This window comes from Eschrichtius robustus, chromosome 18 (assembly GCF_028021215.1).
Source record: "Eschrichtius robustus isolate mEscRob2 chromosome 18, mEscRob2.pri, whole genome shotgun sequence".
In the NCBI taxonomy this organism is placed as follows: domain Eukaryota; kingdom Metazoa; phylum Chordata; class Mammalia; order Artiodactyla; family Eschrichtiidae; genus Eschrichtius; species Eschrichtius robustus.
In genome coordinates this window covers 52,190,774-52,215,916 of record NC_090841.1, presented here as the reverse complement: position 1 = coordinate 52,215,916, position 25,143 = coordinate 52,190,774, and the positions used below count along the sequence as shown (strand labels likewise).

The 25,143-nt window shown below is 39.9% G+C and overlaps 1 protein-coding gene and 1 long non-coding RNA gene across 12 annotated transcripts in view; one reads left to right on the top strand and one right to left on the bottom strand.

The window, feature by feature from the left end:
* Positions 1 to 15,255, top strand: part of MYCBP2 (MYC binding protein 2) — a 277,195-nt gene extending 261,940 nt beyond the window's left edge. For all 11 annotated transcript variants that reach the window (XM_068527032.1, XM_068527035.1, XM_068527036.1 and 8 more), the window contains 11 exons: positions 178 to 297; positions 2,064 to 2,165; positions 3,234 to 3,362; positions 3,727 to 3,859; positions 5,467 to 5,570; positions 6,355 to 6,543; positions 7,365 to 7,472; positions 8,896 to 9,105; positions 11,654 to 11,761; positions 12,411 to 12,576; positions 14,474 to 15,255. In XM_068527032.1, coding sequence (XP_068383133.1) covers positions 178 to 297; positions 2,064 to 2,165; positions 3,234 to 3,362; positions 3,727 to 3,859; positions 5,467 to 5,570; positions 6,355 to 6,543; positions 7,365 to 7,472; positions 8,896 to 9,105; positions 11,654 to 11,761; positions 12,411 to 12,576; positions 14,474 to 14,589 — 1,485 coding nt within the window. In that variant the 3' untranslated portion in view covers positions 14,590 to 15,255. The remainder of the gene's footprint in view (positions 1 to 177; positions 298 to 2,063; positions 2,166 to 3,233; positions 3,363 to 3,726; positions 3,860 to 5,466; positions 5,571 to 6,354; positions 6,544 to 7,364; positions 7,473 to 8,895; positions 9,106 to 11,653; positions 11,762 to 12,410; positions 12,577 to 14,473) is intronic.
* LOC137752259 (uncharacterized) lies at positions 3,214 to 21,638 on the bottom strand. Its single transcript, XR_011071116.1, has 3 exons — positions 21,558 to 21,638; positions 21,276 to 21,371; positions 3,214 to 3,396 (listed from the first exon to the last, which is right to left on the bottom strand). It is a non-coding gene; the product is annotated as an uncharacterized lncRNA (long non-coding RNA).
* Positions 21,639 to 25,143: the final 3,505 nt, after the last annotated feature.

Genomic DNA, 25,143 nt, shown 5'->3' with positions numbered 1-25,143 from the left:
AGTTGAATTTTTCATATAGTTGTGAAGGATTTTTATATTAAAGTATGCCCCTTGATCTAAGATTCCACTAGCAAATAAATTTTCCTTTTTGGTGAGAGATGTTCAGAGAACAGAATCTGCTCCTTTGATTATGCCTTTCTGGTTGTTTATATTAAATTATTCTATCCTGCTCATTAGGGTCATTTGTCAGAAGCATGGTCCCGAGTGACAAAAAATGCCATTGCAGAAACCATCATTGCCTTGACCAAGATGGAGGAAGAATTTAGATGTCCAGTGAGATGTATTGCAACAACTAGGGTAGGTTTCCTTTCATTTGGTCTATATTGTTGCATGTTCCTTTTCAGTAACAGATTTGAACAAATTTAAATCAATAAGCCAGCTTAGTTTACTTTTCTAAAAAATTTATTTTATTGAAGTATAGTTGACTTATAATGTGTTAATTCCTATTGTACAGCAAAGTGATTCAGTTATCTATCTATCTATATCTATATGTATATATATATACATACTTTTTCATATTCTTTTCCATTATGGTTCATCCCAGGACATTGAATGTAGTTCCCTGTGCTATACAGTAGGACCTTGTTGTTTGTCAGTTCTCTGTATAACAGTTTGTATCTGCTAATCCCAAACTCCCAATCCATCCCTCCCCTACCGACCTCACTTTTTTTTCTTACCAGATATTGTATTTATTGAAAAAGTATGAAGGGCTTTTTTGAATTATAAGCTAAGCCTGGTAATTTTTAATGTTCACTGTTATGTGTTCTTTATCACTTGTTTTTGTAATTATTTAGGGAGCTAAGGATATACTCATTAAAAAAAGCTAAATTACCTATATGTCAGTGTACTGTCCTTCTAATGATGTATTTACTGTTAATTTCAGTGTCAGCATGACGTTGTGATAGACTGAAGGTCCTTTAAAGACAAGGCCCCTGCCTACTCCTTCCGTAATAACTCAGTTGTCCTAAAATAGAGTCCTATAGCCTACTTACTGAATGTGTAGGCCTTACTTTTCAAAAGCAGAAAGTGTGTGCCCAGGGCACAATGAGGCAGAATCTCTTAGGAAGTGAGATTGCATCCTTCAGATGAGGTGCAAGCTATTGTAAATTTTAACCTACCAAATTTTATGTCTCATATACTTCCAAAAGAGATTTGAGATTTCCTTGAAGCAGGGCAGTTGTGACAGCATTAGGAAGAAGTCAAAGCTGGTAGAAATTGCTTAAGTTAATCCTCAGAAGTCTGGAAAAGAAGATACATTGTATCTCCCTTGGGCAGAAAAAGCCAGTTTATGCCATGTTGCCAGTGAGTGTGACTCTGAAGCAGCTGCTCTGACAGTCACCCTTTCCCACCACGTATACGCTGCACTCGTTCTTCAGTCGGCTCTCCCCTTTCTCCTTGCATAACTTTAATTTTCTTCTGGTTTCTCTTTTCCTATTTTATTTCCCCCTTACTCTTCATGTCCAGTGATACTCGCATGCACTTCTCAGAGTTGAGACGGTTAAGTATTATTTTCTGTTTTTCAGTAATGAAGAAATATATTATTCTATGTAAAAATGAAGCTTGCTCTTTAAGCCTCAGAAAGTTTTAAACTATTTTTGAGGACAATCTTCTAACGCTTGTAAGACGTTTACTTATTTCTGACAAAGTGTACCCCGCATAGTGCTAGACTGTTAGAGGCATAGAGATTTCCTTGGAATTTAATGCCTCAGGCAGATATTAGATGGAAAATGTGTAGAAGGCATTGGTATATTAAATATGTACATTTATGTATTGATATGTAGTTTACATATCAGAATAATAAAGGTTGATTTTATATGTCAGGTAGACAACAGAATGGTTCATCAGAGCAACAGTCATTTACCCAGTATGTATTTGAGTGCCTACTGTGTGCATGGCACACACAGTAGAGGGCGTGGGTGCCTGGTACCACACCAGGAAGACTTGAGTGCCACTGGGGATCTACGTCTTTTCAAGTGCAGCTGGCATTCACTGAGCTGTGGCGGTGGGTGCTCTGTAAGGCGTAACCCCACGCTCTGTAGTGTAACAGCCTTTCCCCTCGGCAGCTCTGGCTTGCTCTGGCGTCGCTGTGTGTTCTCGACCAGGACCACGTGGATCGCCTCTCCTCAGGGAGATGGATGGGAAAGGATGGGCAACAAAAACAAATGGTAAGATCAGAGTTACTTTATAAAAATTTAGCTTGTTTTTCTTTACAGTAAGCTTTGGCTTAGCTTTAAAAAAAAGACTCTATGTGTCAAAATACACAGTTAGTGGAACTCTTGAAAAATTGTGTCACATTGCCCAAGTTCATCTCACAAGTCTACTTCACTTAGGGTTCCCTCTTCATAGTATATTAGGGGATTTAATTACATTAAAAAAACTGTTCCCTTCTTCTCTGAGTCATGTTTGCATCATATCAAAGTTTGGTTTTAGCTAGACTCTGATTCTATATCTAAATTTTGTACTAGAATGTAATCGGTTTTATGATAAGAAGGAAATAAAGTAGTAAGAGAACAACATGATATATACCATTTATTCACAGATGTACTTAAAGTGGGTTTGATAAGTATCCCTCGCTTCACTGGAAGGAAAAACTTTATACAGGCCCTTTCAACATTTTCTTTTTAACATCCAAGTTTCAAAAATGCATTATTTATTCATTTAGCATACAGAATGTTTGAATATATGGGAGAAATTTTCTTAAGTCGCTAAGAAAAGTATACATGTTTATTTTGTTAATCATTGAATGCCCATAGCACATTAATCATTGATTTGGGGATTTTGAGGCCTTTTTTTTATATACATAAATTTATTTTACTTTATTTATTTATTTATTTTTGGCTGCGTTGGGTCTTCGTTGTGGTGCGCAGGCTTCTCATTGCAGTGGCTTCTCTTGTTGCGAAGCACGGGCTCTAGGTGTGAGGGCTTCAGTAGTTGTGTGGCACGCGGGCTTAGTTGCTCCGCGGCATGCAGGATCTCCCCAGACCAGGGCTCGAACCCGTGTCCCCTTCATTGGCAGGCGGATTCTTAACCACTGCGCCACCACCAGGGAAGCCCGAGGGCTTTTTATAGTTAAGTACACTTGCCATAATTCTGTTTAATGTTCAGATTCTAAATTCTTATTCGAGTTCAGAGTAACAGTCTGTTCCTGCTGTAAATAAATCACATTCAATTTGTATGAGTATTTAAGACTTTCTTGTTAATCTTTTGTAACGTATGGAAATGTCCTGTTCTAGCCTATGTGTGATAACCATGATGATGGTGAAACTTCAGCAATCATTTTGTGCAACGTATGTGGAAACTTATGTACTGACTGTGACAGATTCCTTCATCTTCATCGGCGAACCAAAACTCATCAAAGACAGGTGAAGATTTCTGCATTTACATGCAGAATAGTATCTGTAACATAAAATATATTCAGTAAGAAATAAATGTGGGAAGGAGACTTGGTGTAATGGGAGAAAAATGAACCTTGGAATCAAAGACCTTGGTGGAGTTCCCAGCTGTCTCATTTACCAGCTGTGTAAATCAAGCATGTTGTTGAACCTCTGAGACTTGGTTTCCACATTTATAAAAATGGGGCTGTTGTGAAGATTAAAGAGAAGACTAGAAATATCTGGAATTTCTTAGAGTGCTTAATAAATAAAAGCCGTTTTCATGATTGAATAATTAAAATTTATACTTCTTTCAGAGTGATATATTTTCCCCTTTTCTTTAATGATACAATAGGTCTTCAAAGAAGAAGAAGAAGCTATAAAGGTTGACCTTCATGAAGGTTGTGGTAGAACCAAATTGTTCTGGTTGATGGCACTAGCAGATTCTAAAACGATGAAGGCAATGGTGGAATTCCGAGAACACACAGGTAGAAGGATTTAAGATTGAACCGTGCCTGACAAATAGATTGAACCATCCCTACTGATTACGATTAAACTAGGTGTTAGTTTAATTTAATTATTTAATGTGAATAATTTTGAGTGTTTTCTATTAAGTGATTATGAGATCATTGATCACTGTCTGTATTTTTATATTTACGAGACAGTGTTCAGTGTTCTATTGTAGAACATTAGATTAAAAGTCAGGAAAGTTGGTTTGCCATGAACTAGCTGTGTGACCTTGGGCAAGTCATTTTATCTCCAAAATATGCATTTTTCATTTTGATTTTTTTCTAAAGTCTGGTGTATTCCCAGCTTAAAGGTACATTGAATCTTACAGATTCTCAATTTTCAGCACCTCTGTAGTCTGCCGTTTATCTGACACAAATTTCTGATTTTGGTGTCAGATGTAAATCTGACAAATTTAAATATGAATAACTTTTCATGCTGCAAGAGCATGGTCTTTTCTTTTCTCACAGCTGATTCTTCTTTCTCCTATTTTCCCTCCATACCATATTACATTAATGAATGTTCTAGTGTTTGAACCATCATTGTATTTATGACCTAAACTATCCTTTTTAAAAAACATTTTCTGGGGCTTCCCTGGTGGCGCAGTGGTTGAGAATCTGCCTGCCAATGCAAGGGACACGGGTTCGAGCCCTGGTCTGGGGAGATCCCACATGCCGCGGAGCGGCTGGGCCCATGAGCCACAATTACTGAGCCTGCGCATCTGGAGCCTGTGCTCCGCAACATGAGAGGCCGCGATAGTGAGAGGCCCGCGCAACGCGATGAAGAGTGGCCCCCACTTGCCGCAGTTAGAGAAAGCCCTCGCACAGAAACGAAGACCCAACACAGCCATAAATAAATAAATAAAATAAAATAAAAATTAAAAAAAAAAAAAAAAAACATTTTCTGTAAATATTGCTAAGTTCACTTATCATATTTAGAATTTTGTACCTGTGTTTTAAAATGAGCTTGGTCTGTATTTTTCAAATCTTGTTCTTTTTCCTTTTGTTCTTTGTTTTATTGATTCCATTCCTCCTTTAACTATTTCAAACATATTTAAATTCCTTTTCAAATTTTTCTATTATCTTTAGTTCCCTGGGTGGGAATTCTTCTGTTATTCACGTTTCATATTCTCTGCTGATAGGTTTTCTCCTATACCTTGTAATGTTGTCATTGGGAAAGGTACCTAATGATTTCCCTTTCGTCTATGTATCTTTATTTAATTTTTGTTGTTATATTTTGTCTGGCATTGTGCTTTTGTAATGAGGGGGCTTACCGTAGCTGCTCGACCTGCTATCTTGACTAGAAGCCTAGTCTGTTTCTGTGTACTGAAGAAGTATAAGTAAATCAGTTAATAATTTATTTGGCTTCAGGTAGCTCTTCAGTCTCTTATCCTTTTTTGTGTGTGATTATTTACTTTATAATTAGGGCAGCTTACAACCCTTCAGCTGCAAAACTGCCAGGCTGATTTCTCAGTGATAGCAACTGATACATATCCCTGCTTGCTTGATTTGTTTTCTTCAGTTAGTTATATTAAAATATGTAGAAAACATATACTTAAGGAGGATTTTTCTTTTCTGCTTGAACCTAGGTAAACCCACCACAAGTAGCTCGGAAGCATGCCGTTTCTGTGGTTCCAGGAGTGGAACAGAGTTGTCTGCTGTTGGCAGTGTTTGTTCTGATGCAGATTGCCAGGTGCGTGTATAGTTAGGCCATCATGTAAGGAATAGCATGTGTTCCCTCATGACACCTTCACTTCATATAAATAGGAGTCTGAGCTCAGCATCACTTTTGTTTTCTAAATTAGTGTATTACCCATGTCAAGAGTTAAATGCTTTATCAAAGCTGGAGAATGGATCAGTTAAAGCTCTCAAACGCAAATCAGTCTCTTTTGTGTGTTTCCCAACTACCACCATCATATATATTTAGCATTTACTTCCGTGCTAGAAGCAGATAAAAAGCTATGGGCTGCCTTTCCTTTGCTTCTTACACATTTTATTCACTTGTTTCCTTAAAGTTGTTTATGCATGAACATCTGTACACATTCCATGCTATCCAAATATTTTTGATTCCTCAATTTAGTTAACAAGAATTTAGATAGTGTCCAGATAGTGAAGGATACCTGTATTTTTTTTAATCCCCATTTTGGTGAGAGGTAGGTGGTGATTGGATGATTATATGTCAGGAATTTTTTTTGCTTCATGGCTATGCATGATAACAAATAGATTAAAATTGCAGCTCACTTTTTAATCAGCATTCCCTTTATGTGGAGTGAAATTTTTTTAAATCACATTAGACTTTGTTAATAATCCTAAGTTATATGCAAACAAAGAATAAAAATAACTTTACTTTGTGGTTACTTAGCCTTATATCTATTTCCCATGGGAAAGTATCTTGGAAAATTAATATAATGTATGTAATTACCAGTATGTGTGCCTTTTTTGATATTTTCTGTGCCGTTGTAATTCATCTTTAACAGGAATATGCTAAGATAGCCTGTAGCAAGACGCATCCTTGTGGCCATCCATGCGGAGGTGTTAAAAACGAAGAGCGCTGTCTGCCCTGTCTACACGGCTGTGATAAAAGTGCCGCGACCCTGAAGCAGGACGCTGACGACATGTGCATGATCTGTTTCACAGAAGCGCTCTCCGCAGCACCGGCCATTCAGGTTGTCTCTGCTTTTAACGTGTTAAGCGTGCCTAGATTTTTCAATAGGAAATATAAATATACATGTCAAATAAACAAACGACTGAGTCCTTCTTATACCATTGGGAGAAAACATCCCACTAATATCCACCAGTTTATTAAAGAGCAAATGCTGTCTCTTTATGTTCTGTCTCCATTTTGTGCAGTGAGCTTTAATCTGTGATTTGTGTGAGCCTGTATAATCAATTGAACGTATAAAATGTTCATAAGGGAGAAAAAAATAATTAGATTATCCAATAGCTTCTCTCTTCTTAATATCCAGAATCCAGCATGGCCTTTTGTAGCATTATGTAATTGATCTATGCATGATGATACATACCTCTATATATAATATACATACATATATCTATAATGTTAGTAATGTTATAGAAGTTACAATTTGCTGAATAAGTTTTTTTTAACATTTACTGGTTGTTTGTTTATATTTTCAGTTCCTGTGATTCCAAGACAATAACTATTCTCAAAAATAAATTTTAAATCTTTAAATCAGTAGTTTCCTCTTCTTCCTCTGAGATACAAAATTGGATAATTTCACATTTCTCCCTAGCCCAGCTTACTCTCTATAAGGTGGCGTTAATACACGAATGGTAAAAATTGGGAGAAGCTGAAGATCTAGTTCATAATGTCCCATGAATAACAGAGAAGTGCTGAGGTTTCAGTGTGCTGAATTTCTAGATTTTTCTCTTACCTGCCCTAAGTAGCACCTTACGTTGACTAATCTGCCAGTTACTCGTGTTTATTGTTATCACATTGGCTTATATCCTTCTCTTTTCTTTATTTCAGCTGGACTGTAGTCACATATTCCACTTACAGTGCTGTCGACGAGTTTTGGAAAACAGATGGCTTGGTCCAAGGATAACATTTGGATTTATATCTTGTCCCATTTGCAAGGTATGGAAAGAATCAGAAATTATCTGCTTTCTATTAATTTTCATCTTTGTCTTCATCTTTCATCTTTCAAAATAAACCAGGCAGCATCTCTCTGTGTCCTTCTTAGTCTACTGTGTACCACCAACCCCCATCAGTTTCTGCTCTCTTTACCCAGGTAGTACCTGAGAATAAGATCTTTCTATCTATTATACTACATTTCAAGACATTAATTGTCCATTAAAAGCTGACTAAATTAAACTGTTGCATCAGAAAATTCATTTAGATATCATCGTGCATTGAAGGGCACGCATCACTGCTTTCAGACCCCCTGAGAGTTCAGGCCATGTGACTTGTCAGTGGGTGACTACCAAAAAGAAGAACGAGCCTGTGGTGCTTGTAGGTACTGATACCTGCCGTGAAAGAGTGAAAGCTGAACTTTTTAAGTGCCATCAGGACAGATTCTTTAGAGCTCAGGTAAAATAAGGAGAAAATTCTTGAGATTTTGACACGTCTCTGCAAAGATAGTAACCAAAGTAGCAGGTTATTTTGGCAAGCTAATAATGTTTAACAAAAAACTCTTGTTTAAGAATGTACTGCCAGACTGGTGTTTAGGTTGTAACGTGGACTTAGCACAGTCATTGCTTAGACTGAGCAATATTCAAAAAGATGATAGTATTTTCTCTCCCTTCTCATTTGTTGCCACAAAGAAAAGTCACATTCAGGAAATGATAGATGAAAGTGATATAGAAAAGACTACTTGTTCATTTCTATTATCTAACATTCTGCCCCACCCCCAAGGAACCAAAACACACACAGAGGGATATTTGTGGCAGCAGGGTAACCTTTTATTCCCAGAACAGCTAAGGCAGCAGGAGATATATTTCATACTCAGGAATATGAAGCTAATCAAATGGAATTTTCGTGTTCTGTGCCCCACTTGCCGCCACTTTCCCTGCTGTTGGGAAACTATAGGCTTGTGAGGACTTTACAGGATTATTATTATTTTTTTTTTTTTTTTTTTTTATTTTTGGTTGTGTTGGGTCTTCGTTTCTGTGCGAGGGCTTTCTCTAGTTGCGGCGAGTGAGGGCCACCCTTCATCGCGGTGCGCGGGCCTCTCACTATCGCGGCCTCTCTTGTTGCGGAGCACAGGCTCCAGACGCACAGGCTCAGTAGTTGTGGCTCATGGGCCTAGTTGCTCCGCGGCATGTGGGATCTTCCCAGACCAGGACTCGAACCCGTGTCCCCTGCATTGGCAGGCGGATCCTCAACCACTGCACCACCAGGGAAGCCCCTACAGGATTATTTTTAAATGGCATTTTATTTAGGAAATGTTTGGTTATCTCCTGTCCTAGCAGGGTGCTTGGCACTTGGGTGAATACTAAGTGTTTGTTGAATTAATAAATAAATGATTCTGTTAAAGAATGTTCATTTTTCAAAATTTCAGAACAAAATAAATCATATCGTGTTAAAAGACCTGCTTGATCCTATAAGAGAGCTCTATGAGGATGTCAGAAGAAAAGCCCTAATGAGATTGGAATATGAAGGTCTGCATAAGAGCGAAGCTATCACAACCCCTGGTGTGAGATTTTATAATGACCCCGCTGGCTATGCCATGAATAGATATGCATATTATGTCTGCTACAAATGCAGAAAGGTATGCTGTTAATCATACTATGAATTATTAAGATTACCTGTGTGATTAAGAAGTTGAATTGTATAGTGATGTCTAATTATTCTTACGTTTTAAGTCTAAAGTTAAAAATGAGAAAGTTTGGTGCTGTGCTTCAAGTAGAATTTATTTTCTTAATTTGTTTTGGGACTTTTTTTTTTAACATATACAGACTATTTCCAAAACCAACATGAAGTATTTCTCTACACAAGCTATTTCCCATCAGCAGTCCCCTCTTGTTTTCCAAATCCAGTTGACTCTGGAATAAACTTCTTTTGCTTAACTCTTTTGACCATTCCCTTCTTAAAATTCTTACCTCCTTGGCTTCCAGGACAAGACTCTCTTTGGTATCTTCCTTCCTTTCTGGTCACTTGTCTTTAACCCCCTCACAGAGTTCCTTTTTATTCATCTACTCCTTACATATTTGTTTCCCCAGCCCTCCATTCTTGCCTAATCATACCTCCTCACCTTTGGTACCTGTATACCCATGCCTTTGCCTACCACCTGTATTGTTCTGACCCTCCAAAATTTTTGAGATCTGGATACAAATACCCAACTGTCTACCAGACATTTAGATTTCTCACAGATACTTCTCACTCCGTCAATCTCCAGTCTGTATTAACAAATGAACAAAGTCAATTCTGCCTCCAAATCTCTCTTGAGTTCTTTTTTCTTTCTGTTGTTCTATCTTTAGCAACCCTAATCATTTTCTTTGGTAATCATAGTAGCCTTCTTACTGGGCTCCTTGTGTGGAGCCCCTGACCTCTCCATTCCATGCTTTACACTTACAATTCCACTAGCAGATGAACATTTCTAGATCCCAGATCTGATCGTGTCACTGTTCGGCTTCTAATCCTGTGGCCCCTCCACCTCTCTAGTCTCATCTCCCAGCAGGCCACCACTTGTGCCCCGTGCAGCGAAACACCGAACAGCTTGCAGTGGCCCAAACTGGGCCGTGTTGGCTCACTCACCCACACCTCCACGCTGTGGCCGGGGCTCTTCTGTCCATGGAATGCTCTTCTCTGCCTCCTACTCTGCATCTTACTCTCACTTGCCACCCACGCACACGCACACGCTCGTAGGCACGGCCAGATCTGTGCAATCACACTTCCGGATTCGGCTCCGGTTTCGCCTCCTCCGCAGCGTGCCCCGACCTCCCCACCACCGCCGCGCCATTTTGATGTGTCGCATACGTCCGGCTAAGAGCTCATTATTCTGCGTTATGGTGATTGGTTCACGTGTCTCTCTGTCCCCCTTGATAAGTTCCATGAGGACGGAGACTATGTTTCTTAAGTTCTCTATCTCTAGTACTTGGCACTTATTAGACACTAAGTTAATTGGAGACTGAATAAATGAAGGAAGGAATCAATATATGAAAGATGCATAGTCTCCCAAAGTAACAGAAAGAAAATACAGATAATGATCCATTCATTATCTAAATAATAGATAGATGGTAGCCAGAAAGGCAGACACATACACACACCCAAGGAAAGACCAGTGGTGTACATTTGTGAAACTCGAATTGTTACAAATAATAAAATACTATTTCTGTGTGTTTAATGTACTGAACCTCATAAATGAATACTGCGCTACCACACAGATGACAGTCAGATGTCCAGGAAGCCACGCAGGGAATCTAGAAAAGTAAAACAGCTGGAATAGGCCCCCAGGACAAATGAAATACTTCTGAGGCCTGATTTAGCTGGTGGATGATCATTTATAGCCTCTTTATCGATGAAGCCTGTCTTTCAGCTTGTTTTTCTAGTACAAATAATAGATTTCTACTGACTCATCTTATTTATACCCAATTATGGATATAGTTTTTTTGTCTATGAGACATGTTACATATGCAGAATGCCCCAGTTATAATTGGTCTAATTTATTTTGTGCCCAGAGCAAATAGAGAGGAATTACCCATGATGATAACTTCATATATTCAAGTATCTGTATTAGATACTGTTGAGTTCCTACATGTAGTGTAGCTCTGTACGTATGAGCAATGTTCTGAACAGAATATCCAAATTTGCCTTTCCTTTTTAAAAATTTTTGTATGATCAAAATTGATTTTTTTTCTTTCCCATTAGCCTCAGGATTATAATTTTATACTAATATTTATTTTAGGCATTTTTTTTAGAGTAGTAGAAGGGAATATGTTATTTAATATTTCAAAAAGAGAAAAACTATTCAGACTTTGCCCTGGAAAATCATAGCTTCTCTTTACTACTTAATATCCTATTCTTGATATTTATTTGGAATATTATACATTCTTTTGTTATTTCGCTTTGACAGTACAATGTTTGAACTTTCTACTGTTAAGTACGGATCCATTCCAGAACTGAAGTAGCTTTATTTCATACCCTGATCTATTTCTTACAGGCAGCAATATGGGTAGCCACTTGGCATTACAAGGGAATGTCGATAGACAGTAGTGTTTCCTGAGACCTCTCGATCTCACTTCCATTGCACCCACACTGAACCTCCCATGGCAGAGTTTTCTGTTTCCTGCTGTGATCTGAATGCATTCCCTCCTTAGGCATATTTCGGTGGCGAAGCTCGCTGCGATGCTGAGGCTGGACAGGGAGATGATTATGATCCCAGAGAGCTCATTTGCGGTGCCTGTTCTGATGTGTCCAGGGCTCAGGTGGGCAGAACATTTTATTAGAAAGGACGGTTTAGAAATGTTAAACTTCTGTGTCTTTAAAATAATAATATAACGAATATGATGGGGATAGTATAGTAACGTTTTTTTCCCCAGTGCTGTCTGATGTTTGTAGGGCAGTGTGTAATTTTCCAGATCATTTTGTATATATATTATTTCTTTTGGATGGTATTTGCATTTTATAATTTTGTCTCCCATAAGAAAATCACCGTATTTCAACAAGTAATAAATTTACTTATTTCATTTTCTTAAACCTGCAGTCACACTTTTAGGTTTTCCCGCCTTCAGTGAAATCTTAACAATACATCTATGAGATTGAGAGATAGAAGAAATATTATTAATTTTTCAATTTGGCTGACCAAGAAACATTCACAAGGAAATTAAATGGCTAGCTTATTAAATAATATTGGTTATTATGGAGCTGGGATTTAAACTTGGGGCTTCGTCCAAACCTTTTGGGCCAAGCCACATATTTATTCAATATTTTAACGTGTGTATCATCAGTTTTTCAGTCAGTTTTGAGAGCTGTGTGTACTCTCAAAATATGAATCACTGAGTTATGTGTATGATTTTCTTAAGTATAGTTGAAATAGACTCACCATCATCTTGTATTTATTTTCTTTTGCTGTAGATGTGTCCGAAACATGGCACAGACTTTTTGGAATATAAATGTCGCTACTGCTGTTCAGTGGCAGTCTTTTTCTGTTTTGGAACAACGCATTTTTGTAATGCTTGTCATGACGATTTTCAGAGAATGACTAGCATTCCTAAGGAAGAACTACCACACTGTCCTGCAGGTATGCTTTTAATATTTATAAATATGGTTATAATGTATATGGTATCTTGTTTTATTTAATGATCGCATGAGAACACTTTGTTTCAAGTGGCAGAAACCCAGTTCAAACTATCCTAAAGAAACAAAGGGAATTCCTCGGCCCTTGTAAGCTTCCGACTTTCTGAGTGGAGTAAAAAGTAAGATGACCATCATGAATGAGGTGCTCAAAGCTCTAAGAAGCAATTGTGTGGGGACTGAGACGGAAGTCAGCTAAGGAGTAAGGATTAGTAGAAGGATTGCTGCTCCACACTAAATGAGAAGTTTGAAATTATAAATTGATAATAGAACCATTTAAAAGGATTTTGTGAGGTTTTTTTTTTTGGTCACACATCTGCCTTTATTGTGAGCAGCTCTGATATTTTTTAAGAAGCCTGGAACCAGCACCATAAAATGGACAAGTGATTTGATCTAGAATGGCTGGGAATGGGCAGCACAGTGAGCATCAGAAAGCCAAGGGAATTAAAGAAGCCACTGAGAATACAGGAGAGATGATTGTCTATGGAGGTCAGGCTGAGAAAAAGTGAATATGAAACCAAAAAGAGACAAAATTGGAAGAGGTCAGGAGGCTGGTGATCACAGTGGGGTGGAATACCAGGCTTAACAGAAGTGAGAAGAGTGGAAGGAGAGGTAAATGTGACCACAGAAGAAACAGATCTGAAACGAGTGGAAATACATGCAAGAGCACATCCACCACAATGTACAACGTTGTTAAAGCTGGGAAACACACATTCTCATCCATTGCTTATCAGAGTGCAAATGGCAGAACCCTGTGGTGCCTCTCAAAATTGCCAATATACCTACCCTTCAACAATCCCACTTCTGGGGCTATACCCACATATGTGCGAAAAATAAAAAAGAGCAGATATGAAGGTTATTCATTGCATCATTGTTTACAATAATACAAATTTGTAAACAATGCAAGTATCCAGTAAGAGGTTGGTTAAATACTAAATACTACACACTATTAAAAAAGGAAGGTGACTGAGGATGGAGTTTCTGTGTACTAATATGGAAAGATCTCTAGCAGATACTGTTAAATGAAGACTCCAGTTACTGGACAGTGTGTACAGTATGCCGCCTTTTGTAAGAAAGGGGGAAATGAGAATATATACTCATATGCATTTAAAAAAAAACACTGGGGAGATTGACAAGAAACTAATAAAACTGATTAACTATTGGGGAAAACAGGGAAAAATGGGATAAAAATGGGGGGAAGGTGACTTCTTTTTGTATGTAATTTTTTTTAATATTTTGATTTTTAAACCGTGTGAAATATATTATCTATTCAAAAACAAGGATACTAAGATGAATAGGTTTTTTATAAGTACGGCTACTCTTTGCTATTTGCTCATGTCAAGTAAAATTTGTTATACTATTCTTCCTCTACTTCCTTTACAGTAGAAGTACTTTAGGACTTTTAAAGAAGCTTTAAAGAAGCAAGATGAGAATAATGTGAGGCTAGAGTGTTTAGGAGAATGGCCAGAATAGAGACGTGAGCAGGAGGAGGGTGGTGAGCTGGAGGTCAGCGAATGAAGGGAGTGAAAAGGGGGCAGTGTTGTATGGATGAGGACAGAAGTCCAGATTAAGAAGCTGAAGTAGATAATCCTTCTGGACTGGGATAGGGACCCTATCCCTTCCTGTTGCACGCATGTGGTATGTTGAATTTTTTATAGTGAATGTTTTTATTTTTTGTGGTTAGAAGAAAATAATTTTTTAATTTTATATTTAATTTTATATTTGCATAACCACAGTCACATTATTTCTCTAAGTAACTTACGGGTGATTAATATTTACATTAGGTTTGTATGTGTGTGTGTGTTTTAATTATATTTTTTTTGCCTCCTTCAAAATTTATACAGGTCCCAAAGGCAAACAGTTAGAAGGAACTGAATGTCCTCTCCATGTTGTGCATCCACCCACTGGAGAAGAGTTTGCCCTGGGTTGTGGAGTGTGCAGAAATGCTCACACTTTTTAGAACACTCAGATTCCTTTGTCTACAGAGAGAAAAGTTGCCTTCATCCCCCAAGCGGATGTGGTGAAGTTTAAACTCTGCTCAGGATAAGGACGGGACCATTTTTACATCCATGAAAATGAACCATTCACAGTGCAAGAAGGATGCCAAATACCATGTACATAATTCTTGCTATGGAAAGTTTCCCCATTATTTCAGTTTATCTTCTTTTGAACCACGACATCAAACTTGTGAGGTGTTTGCATGTGGCCATTATCGTCATTGGCCTGTGAAGCATTGGACATTTATAGATAATTGATATCAAAGAACTGCCATGCCCATGGACTAAGAATGATGCTGGCTTTCAGGCAAAAGAGAAAAATTATCATTGTTTATTGTATACTGCCTTTTTGTAATCCTGTACAATTGCATCACGGGTGGGGATAAAAAGAGGAATATTCTGGTTTATTTCCTAGACTGTTATTTAAAAAAAAAAATTGTGTTAGGACGGCATATAAATGTAATAAGTATCACACTGTATATAAAGATATCAATGTTTGTCCTGTATAAGAATTACTAAATTACAAATGCAGTTTCATTTAAACTTCTAGGTTAAGTTTGAGCCTGAAATTTTAATGAAGTGCAATACTGAGTGTGCCTCATTATCTTGCAGCTGTAAACATATTGGAATGTACATGTCAATAAACCACTGTACATTTTTATACAGTGATAAAGTCTAACAAGTGTGTAAGGTGTTGCTTGAGAAACAAAATTTAAATACTTAAGGTCTAAAACTCCATCCAATTTTCCTTGGAAAGAAATTTACTAACATAGCACAATCATAACCTTCAAAACTGTTTGTTAGGGAAAATAAGAGTAGTAATGAAGTACAATGTTGGAATCTTAACACTGGAGAGACGGATAGATAGATATTCATAAACAGACATATGCGAAAGATAGAAGAAAATATTTAGGAAATTCACCAACCCCTCCACCTTATTAACCAGCACCTTTTTCCACGTGTATAACAATCAACAGAATCACTAGTCTTTTCTTCATCTATTATAGACTGTGTGTTTTAGTAGATGTTTGTTACAGTTAACTCATGAAATTAATGAATTGTTGACTTACGATGAGTCATAAATCAGATTATATTTATTTCATGAGACTGACTGATCAAAAGTTTTGATCAGTTTTGTTCTAAATTCCCACTGTTGAAAATAGATCATTTGTCAGTAACTATTATTTTAATGACTTTGTTAAGCATTTGTGAGAAATTTAAAATAACCTTTGCCTTGAAGGAGCTTAAAATATAAAGAAAAGATCAAGGCTGAGCACAGATAACTATTTAGAGAATCTTCTAGTAAACTGCATAGAAATGTCCACACCAAATGCTTCAGGGTTTAGGAAAGATGGTTATTAGTGGTTTTTTGTTTTTGTTATTGTTGTTGGGAGGGGGGCGGTTAGCTAAGAGGCCCCTTAAGCTTCCCCTTGAAAAATAAGTAGCATTTCAAAGGTGGAGATGTAGAGAAAGGCAGGAGGAAAAAAGTATGTGTGTAGAAAATTCTAGAATGTGATAGAACAGTGTGAATAGTCCAACTTTCCTTGTGTTGGAGAACTTACTGCAAAAAAACAAAAAAATCTGAAGATCACAAAGACTGATCTCTTCATGATATAATTTGTGGATCCACTGTATGTACAGGCGCGGGGCCTTCCTGAGCAAGAAAGGACTTTGAAGCAGTACAGAGGTCCCTCTTCATCTAAATAAGATACATCTGAACCATCACTGAAAAAGTAATGATAACACTTTCTTTTAAAATCTCTCAAGAGAAGGACATTATGCAAACTTCCCTTGTAATTAGTGACAATGCCCCAGAGTTGCAAGCAATTTTTAACTGCCCAATGGGTTCAAAAGCGAGGGGAGTGATTTGTTGTTACTGAGGGCACTTCTGGGTGGTCCCAAGTCAAGCTGAAAGGGTTGCAGGCAGGGCTAGTTCAATTTCAACCTCCAGAATACTTCGGATTTAAGATTCGGGAAGAAGCAGAAAAGGGTCCTAAAGGCACTCGCGTGTTTATATCCCCCCCCCCCCCCCCCCGCCAGCCGCCCCCGAACACACACACATTTCTCTTTCTGACAGAGGGCTAGCTGGGATTCTCTACCTATGTTCAAAAGAGGTTCCAGAACCTTCAGGGCAACACAGTTGTTTTCTTCAAAGCGAGCATTCTACCTTGAGGATGTTGGGCAACAGGCATCAGGAGGGGATGGTGACACTGCGCCCAGACAACCCCTCAGCCCCAGCTTCTACCTCTCAGCACCTGCTCGCAAAGCTCTGCCTTTCACAGCAATCTCGTTTCACGCCCAGGCCTGTGGGAGAACACTGAGGGCACAGATTCAGGATCGGCTTTCAGCGTTTCCCAAAAACACAAAGTAGGTCAGAGACAGAAGCAGTTCGTAGGTTTACCCCAGAAAACCAGATGTGATGAGGCCACGGTGAACACATCTGACTTAAGTTCATCGGCCACAGTAATGAAACTAACCTTGAGAATGCCGTGCAGATAGGAGGCATCATGGACACCTGAGAAATGTAAGCTGCAGTGTGTAGATGGGAAGGAAAAAGAAAGGGAAACTATGGAGACTGCTTGACAGTCATGAGCCGTCTCAAATTAATACGCTGGTAGTAGAAGGGATAAAAACCACAAAGTCCTAAAACATTCTCACAATGACTCCAGCTTACCTTCCTTTATGAGGAAGCTATTTTTAGTCATATTCCAAGCATCTCAAAACCAGAAAAGCATTTTATGAATAAATACGTTCTGACAAAGCACAGAAGGCAGATGGCTTTGGCATACGTTTGGCTCAAGCATACTGTGCACGAAGGTTTCAAATGCTGTGCAGGATACCAGGCAGGAAACAGAAAGCAGAATCATGAGAGCAGGTGTTGGGGAATCTGGAAACAAACTCTTTTCCTGTTATATTTTCAGGCCTGGAAAAAGCCATTTTTCTTAAGCAGTTTTCTGGCCAGTCTGTTTAGGTCTAAAACCTCCTTACTCCATCAGTAAGCATATTTGAAAAATATACACTTCACTGTTAACTTCTCATATACAACGATTACTTATTCACCTTCTTTTTCCGATTTTTCAGCCCAGCATTTCTCCCTGGCCACTTTGTCACTGAATTCCACCAGTACCTAGCCACACGTGTTTCTGACAGATGGAACACCGCCTCTTGTTTTCCTGAAAACTGCCAACAGTACGTGAACGGTGCTGAAACAGAAGCCTGGGGACTTGGGTTCAAGCCCTGACTCTGCCTCGGTTTTGGCTGTGTGACCTTGAGTCAGCCACTAATTCCTTTCGGTCACAACTTCTTGGAAATAATAATACCTAATCTAAATCAGCTGAGGAAGCGTTTACAAAAGTGCTTTATCCCACGTAAAGCATTATTTGAAATTGAAGAGTAAAGGCGAGAAGAACATTTACTCAACGCCTCCTCAACAGCAGCCACTGAATTATAAGCATTTTATTTGATCCTCCCAGCAACTCTGTTGCTTCCCCCAAAAGAGCTGCTAGGCAGACAACTGAGTAGGTGAAACGTTATTAAGTCTCATTTCAGCAGATGACTTTAATCTCATTTCAGCTGCTTAAAGAAGTTAAAGAACTTGCATTAGATGCCAGCTGATCTAATACAGATTTGGCTGGAAAAAAACCTGCGATGTGAGTCCAGATCTTTCTGTGTCTCAAACCCAAATTCTTCCTACCCCATCATGCTATTACTATTACATTACCAACTGGTCCTATGAAAAGAAGTAACTCATGAAACGGTAACTGGACGCCGGTAATATGGGCAAGATTGCGAAGGGAACAAGACAGGCTTTGCCTCAAGGACTGTGCAGGGTAGATCTCCAGAGGGACCCGGCGCCCGCCTCCTTCATGGCGGGTGTGGGCAAGGGGTCAGCTGCCAGCCTGCACCTGCCCCACCTAGGGGATCCGCCACAGCATTTGATCCAAAGCCACACTCTTCCCCTGCAGCCCTGGCCAGTGACAGAGCATGGCAGGGTACCAGGGCCTGGCCGTTTCTGCCCAAAGAAGCGCTCCTTTGTGGGCCATCTGTACACCAGGACTCGGGCTAGCCCAGCCGAGAGAGATTCCTTGGAGCCGTGCTGCAGTCAGAGCCTTTTCCTGCCCAGCACTCCTTCCCCCGTCCTTGGGTAGATGCCAAACCTGCGTGGCAGTCTGAACGCTCCCTGCGTCCTCCTGCTCCCTCACACCTTGATCTTCCAGAGGCACCCCTCCCAACAGATTTCTTGCACTTCTAACTTCATCTTGGCATAGAGGACTTGGCTGAGTGAAACAGAGGGATAATACGTTTTAAATGACTGACTTAACGGCTGCTTCATTTCACAAGTGACATAAGGGAGCTAAGAAAAAAAATGCATAGGCTATAAAAGAAATACTGGAGGGAGTTACAGTGAAGAAAAATTATGAAACAAAATCAAAGCCGAGGTTACAGGAGAGTGTCCAGTAAGTGACTGTATAAACTATGGTTACACAGTCTTACATAGTTTCTAGAGAGAAGGCCATCAACTTCACAATATGTTAGTTAACAAAGCAGGACAAGAAACATGTTCGGTTACGACTTACAAGGTCCATTTCCTCAAAAAGAGCAAAGCTGGTATTTCAGCCCAGTCTCGCAGGATGGATAAGTTTTGACAGGCACAAGAGAAGAAGGCATTCCAGGGAGAGAGTGTGGTGAAAACTAAGGTGTTGGTGTGTTCCTCCAAAGTGGAAGGAAGCTGTTTTGCTTCATCAATTCATTTAATAAATAGTTGAGCACCTGGTCTGTTTCCACTTGACAGTACATGCTCACAAGGATGGGAACTGAGTGCCCACTTGCTTAGTAACCATGAGTTACACACAGAAGTTGCCTGATAAGTGAACTGTACCAGTTAGTAAATACAGGCAGCACTGGGCCAGGTGCTAGGGATGAGATGGCCACAGAACACAAATATGGAACCATGTAAGTAACACAATGTTATTAAGAACTATAATCAAAGTTTTCTAAGAATAAGAGAGAGCATTTGTTGAGGGCTTACAGTGGCCGATCTCTGTGTAATGCCTGGGTATGGCAGGCAGAATAACAGCCCCCCAAATATGGCCACATCCTAATCCCCAGTGGGTGTGAATATGTCACTTTACATGGCAAAAGGGACTTTGCAGATGTAATTGAGGGTACAGACTTTGAGATGGGGAGATTTTCCTGGATTAACCTGGTGAGCTCGATGGGATCACAGGAGTCCTAACATGGGAAAGAGGAGGCAAGAAGGTCAAAGTCACGGAAGGAGATGTGGTGACAGAAGCAGAGCTCAGAGATAGAGACTTGAAGACCCTACACTGTTGGCTTTGAAGATGGAGGAAGGGGCCAGGAACCAGGGAATGCAGGCAGCCTCTAGAAGCTGGAAAAGACAAGGAAACATTTTCACGCAGAGCCTCCAGAAGGAATGCAGCTCTGCCATCACCTTGATTTGAGCCCATCTGGACTTCTGACTCGCTGAACTGTGCAATAATAAAGTTGTGTTACTTCAAGCCACTAAGTCTGTGGTAATAAGAAACAAACACAATGGGCTTCACATGCATTATAACATTTTCATCTTCCCACAAACCTGTTAACTCTTATTTTCCTTTTGCAGATGGGGCAATTCCAGTCTCACAGAGGTTAAATAACTAGCCCAAGGCTTTGTAAAGACTTGGTATCAAAAGACAAAGTATTTAAAATATCTCAATAATTTTTAAAATTGCTTACATATTGAACTGGTGATATTTTGGATATACTGAGTTAAACAAAATATTTAATATTAAAATTAATTTCACCTATTCCTTTTTAGCTTTTTTAAAATGTGGATTCTAGAAATTTTAAGTTATATGTATATGGCTTGCATATATTTCTAAATGAACTATCCTGGCCTAGAATCTCCTTCTCAACTGTTTGGATTTTATCACGCATCTTTGGATTTTTTTGAGGAAGAGACAGGTGCTTTAGGAAGGTAACGCAAGAAGCGGGTCAGGTGGTTTGAAAGACACTGCCCTTGGAGAAGTCTCAGGAAGAGCTGATAAAGATTCTTGTCACAGGTTCTTAAAACAGACTTCTTTCCTTTGAGGGGTCTACAGCCTAGCCCTAGATAGAGTTAAAATTCCAAGAGACAGCCTAAAATGAAGTAGTTTCATTGGGCTAATCTGCCTGAGAGGGAGAGGTATGCTGGCGTAACTCAGAGGAGAGAAGTGGGGCTGCTGAGGTAAGACGCCGCAGAGGCGTGAGTGTCCTCATTTGCGGAGTTGGAGCGGTGATAATAAGAGCAACGTAGCTAACACTCACTGGGCGTTGACTACGTGCCTGCGACTGACGTACGTGTTTCACGTACGTTAACTCATTCAATTCAAATGGCAACTCTATGTGGTAGATATAAAATAATAATAATAACATTATTATTATTATTCCATTTTATAATTATTAATAACATTATCATTATCCCATTATTATTATTATTATTATTCCATTTTACAGATGAGGAAACTGAAGCACAAAGAAATTCAGTAACTTGTCAATGCTTGCATATCCAGTAAAGGCAGACAAGGATCAAAACCTAAGCCCCCGACCCAGGTGCCAGACCTTCTCCATCCCGCTCTGGAACAGCTTCGACTGAGCAGTGGAGACTTACGGCTCTCAAGTTTGCAGGACCCCGGAAAGGCCTGAGGAGACGCGCGTTCCTCCTCTTGCGGGGAAACGCCAAACTGGGGGACCTGAAAGGAAAGAGCTTCAGAGAAAGGAGAGGAATTGGGGAAAGAGAAAAAGAGGTCAAAGAGTGGGAAAGAACCTGTGAGCATCCTCCTTATAAAACCATACATCTACAAGGCCCTTCCCTTGTGTGAGTCAAAGGGATGACTAAGTTAACACTAAAGGTTCTGTCCCTCCCCAACTCAACTGCTCCCCGGAGACCTACCTGACCTCAGAAGAGAACTCCATGCATCTTTCTCATACAAGATCTTGGCTGAGCTGCCCACTTGGAAGGCAGGAAATCCTGCAAAAAGAGGCAGTCGTCAGGCCCACTCATTTTCCTAGAACTCCACCCGAGAGGAGCGTACCCCCAGCCGCCACCCCTGTGTTACTAGGCAGAATCATGCTTGGTTAATGGCAGCAATGGAGAGATGCCACCCCTAGCCCCACTCCCAGACACAGGACACAGCGGGAACAGATTCCACGATCACCCTTCAGTTAAAAGGAAACATTGACGAACCAAGGAGGAGCCTTTCCAGGTCAAGTTCGCACTGGTAAGGAGTTTTGGTTGCAAGCAAAAGCAAGCAAATGCAGAGTAACTTCAGCAAGCCAGAAAAAAGGCAATCGCTGGGATACCGCTGGGTCTTGAGAATAGAGTAGGACCAGCGCTCGGGCTGTGGTTTCGTCTCTCCTCTAGGTCCTCTCTCTGCAACTATCTTGCTCTTCTCCTTCTCACTGCAGACCACCCTTCTCTGCTTTCCAGACCATGTGGTAGAAAGTGATCACCTATAACCCCTGTGTCTGTATGTTCCCAGTCCAAACATCCAAGCAAGGGACTACTCTCTTTTCTTTCATATTAATTCCAAATTCCCAGCGGGGCGGACTGTCTTAACTTGAATGACGTGTCCATTTCTGGACCAATCAACTGCGGACAGGGCCTAGGTTCACGTGCTACAGGAAACCACTACTAAAACCAAGCAGATGGGGAGGGGCTTCTCCCCAAAAGAGCTACTAGGCGGGACTTCCCTGGTGGCGCAGTGGTTAAGAATCCACCTGCCAATGCAGGGGACACGGGTTCGAGCCCTGGCCCGGAAAGATCCCACATGCTGCCGAGCAACTAAGCCCGTGCGCCACAACTACTGAGCCTGTGCTCTAGAGCCCATGAGCCACAACTACTGAAGCCTGTGTGCCTAGAGCCCGTGCTCCGCAACAAGAGAAGCCACTGCAATGAGAAGCCCCGCAACAAAGAGTAGCCCCCACTCGCCGCAACTAGAGAAAGCCTGCGCACAGCAACAAAGACCCAGCACAGCCAAAAATAAATAAATAAATAAACTTATTTAAAAAAAAAAAAAAAAAAGAGCTACTAGGCGACAACTAAGTGTTCACTACAGATTTCAGTCTTGGGCAGTAGTTGAACACAATGACCTTCTAATTATGATTCTATCATCTTACCAAATCCTGGCCTTGTGCTTCCCTTGCCACTTGGATAGACTGCCTGCCTCTCTTCTGCCTAATTTCATTATTTTCTTCAAGGTGCGATTCAAAACTGACCTTGATCAACGAATGAGCTCTGCCCATCTATCCCTATTCTACTCTGCATCTCGTGCCCTCAGCACTCTTGTATACTACATTATTAGGAACTTATGAATACCTCGCTGTACAAGTGTTTTCTGTTTCATTGGTGGATGCTATCCCTTTAGACAGCTATAGAAGGACACAGACCTTGTCCCTTTCCTCCTCTGTCACACCAAGCACTTTGTAGACAGTGGAGGAGAAAGAGGAGGAAGAGGGGGACCACGATAGTTACAGTTTCTTTCTCCTGTTCTATTAACAGATTTCCTGTTTTCTGTGAGGAGGCTCCCAGTTCCTTGTGGGACTTGTGATACTGGTCAACCACAAAAGCACAGGGTTCCTTGTACGATTTGGAGCCCCTGGTCCATAATCAAACTCACTTATCCCCATTTACCTTTTAGGATTCTCCCTCTCCCGCAACATCTATCTGCCCATCTACTCCCCATGACGGATTTATTTTAGTTGCAACATGGCTCAAATCCGGGACACTACACCATGTAATACAAACAGAAGCCCCATCCTTTCATGTTCTTTCACTCTTCAGAGAAACACTTACCGAGCCAGGAACTGTTCCAGGAGCCTAAGATCTGCGAACAAACCAAACTAAGACTCATGTTTTCATGGTGCTTATTATAACCGAGTTGGGACATTACATAACAGACATACAATATATAATATGCTAGGAGGCGATAACATGCTGTGATAAAGGAAAAAGAGGTCAAGGGGGCTCCGGAGTGTTATTGTCACTGTTTTGTCCTGGTTTTGTTTATTTTTTGGTTTTGGTAGTACATTGTTGAATTTGATTACCTAATATTTCTTTTTGAATTTTTGCACCTATTTTCATAAGAGAAATGGGGCTTCGGTTTTCCTTTCTTTTCCATATTCGGTTTGGGAGCGATGATTATCCTAGCTTCATAAAATGACCTGGGCAGCTTTTCTTCTTCAACCTTTTTCTCAAACAACTTGTAGAAGAAAGGATTAACTCTTACTTGGGAGTCTGGTAGGGCTCACTCATAATTCCCTCCGGGTCTAGGGTTATTTGGGAGGAAAGGGCTTTGCCAATTACATAAATGTTTATTGATCTATTCAAATTCTCTACTTCTTCCTGCCAATTTTGGCATTTTATATTTTTCTAGGACTTGTTTTATCTAGGCTTTCAATTTTATTAGCTAATAATTATTTACAACATACTTTTTATTGTTTTAAATACCTATGGTGGCTATATTTGTTCCCCCTTCAAAACATTTTGTATTTTGTTAACTTGCAACTTTTTTTCCTAATCAATCTGACTAGAGTTGTATCTACTTTATTCACTTTTATTTGAACCATCTTTTGTTTTTGATAATCTCTATTTTTTTTTTTTCCTATTTTGTTGATTCCTGTCCTTGTCTTTATTATTTAATTCTCTTCCAGTTATCTACTACTGCATGACAAACCACTTAACGCCTTACTGGACTGAAACGGGTATTTATTATTGTCTCTTGGAGTTCACTGAGCATTGCACTGTGACGCTTTGTTTTCTTCTGACATGGTGACTGGTTCTTCTGGCACACTGTCTGAAGAGTAAGCATCTCAAGAGACCCAAATAAAAGCTGTAAGGTTTCTTAAGACCTAGCCTCAGAAGTTTTAAAATGTCACTTCTGCCTCAGGCTACTGGTGAAACAAATCACCAGGGCAAGCCAGGTTCAAGGGCAAGGGAACTGGACTTCATCTCTCCTTTTTTTTTTGGCCGTGCCATGTGGCTTGCAGGATCTTAGTTCCCCAACCAGGGATCGAATCCACACCCTCCGCAGTGTAAGCGCAGAGTCCTAACCACCGGACCGCCAGGGAATTCCCTGGACTTCATCACAATGTGAGAAGCAGCATTCGACCATATGCAAGGGAAGAATAGGTGGTAGCCATCTTGTGAACAACATTATACTATCCCTGATGCTTTGGATTTTTTCTGTTGCTTTTTCTTTTGATTTATTGAGTTAAATATTTGGCTTTTGTTGAATTGTACTTGTTTCTGAGTAACTATATTTAAAATTATGAATTTCACTCTAAGAGTTAGCATAGATGTTTTTCACAACTTCTGATATATATGGTATTTTCATTATCATACAAGAAAAATTTTCTTAATCTCTGCACTGGCAATTCTGGCAACCCTGTCCAACAGGGCTGGTAACAAAATATTCTTCGCTGTTGGACCACACTCCTCCACCGCCACCCTCTCCCTTCCCTCCAGACTGATACTGACT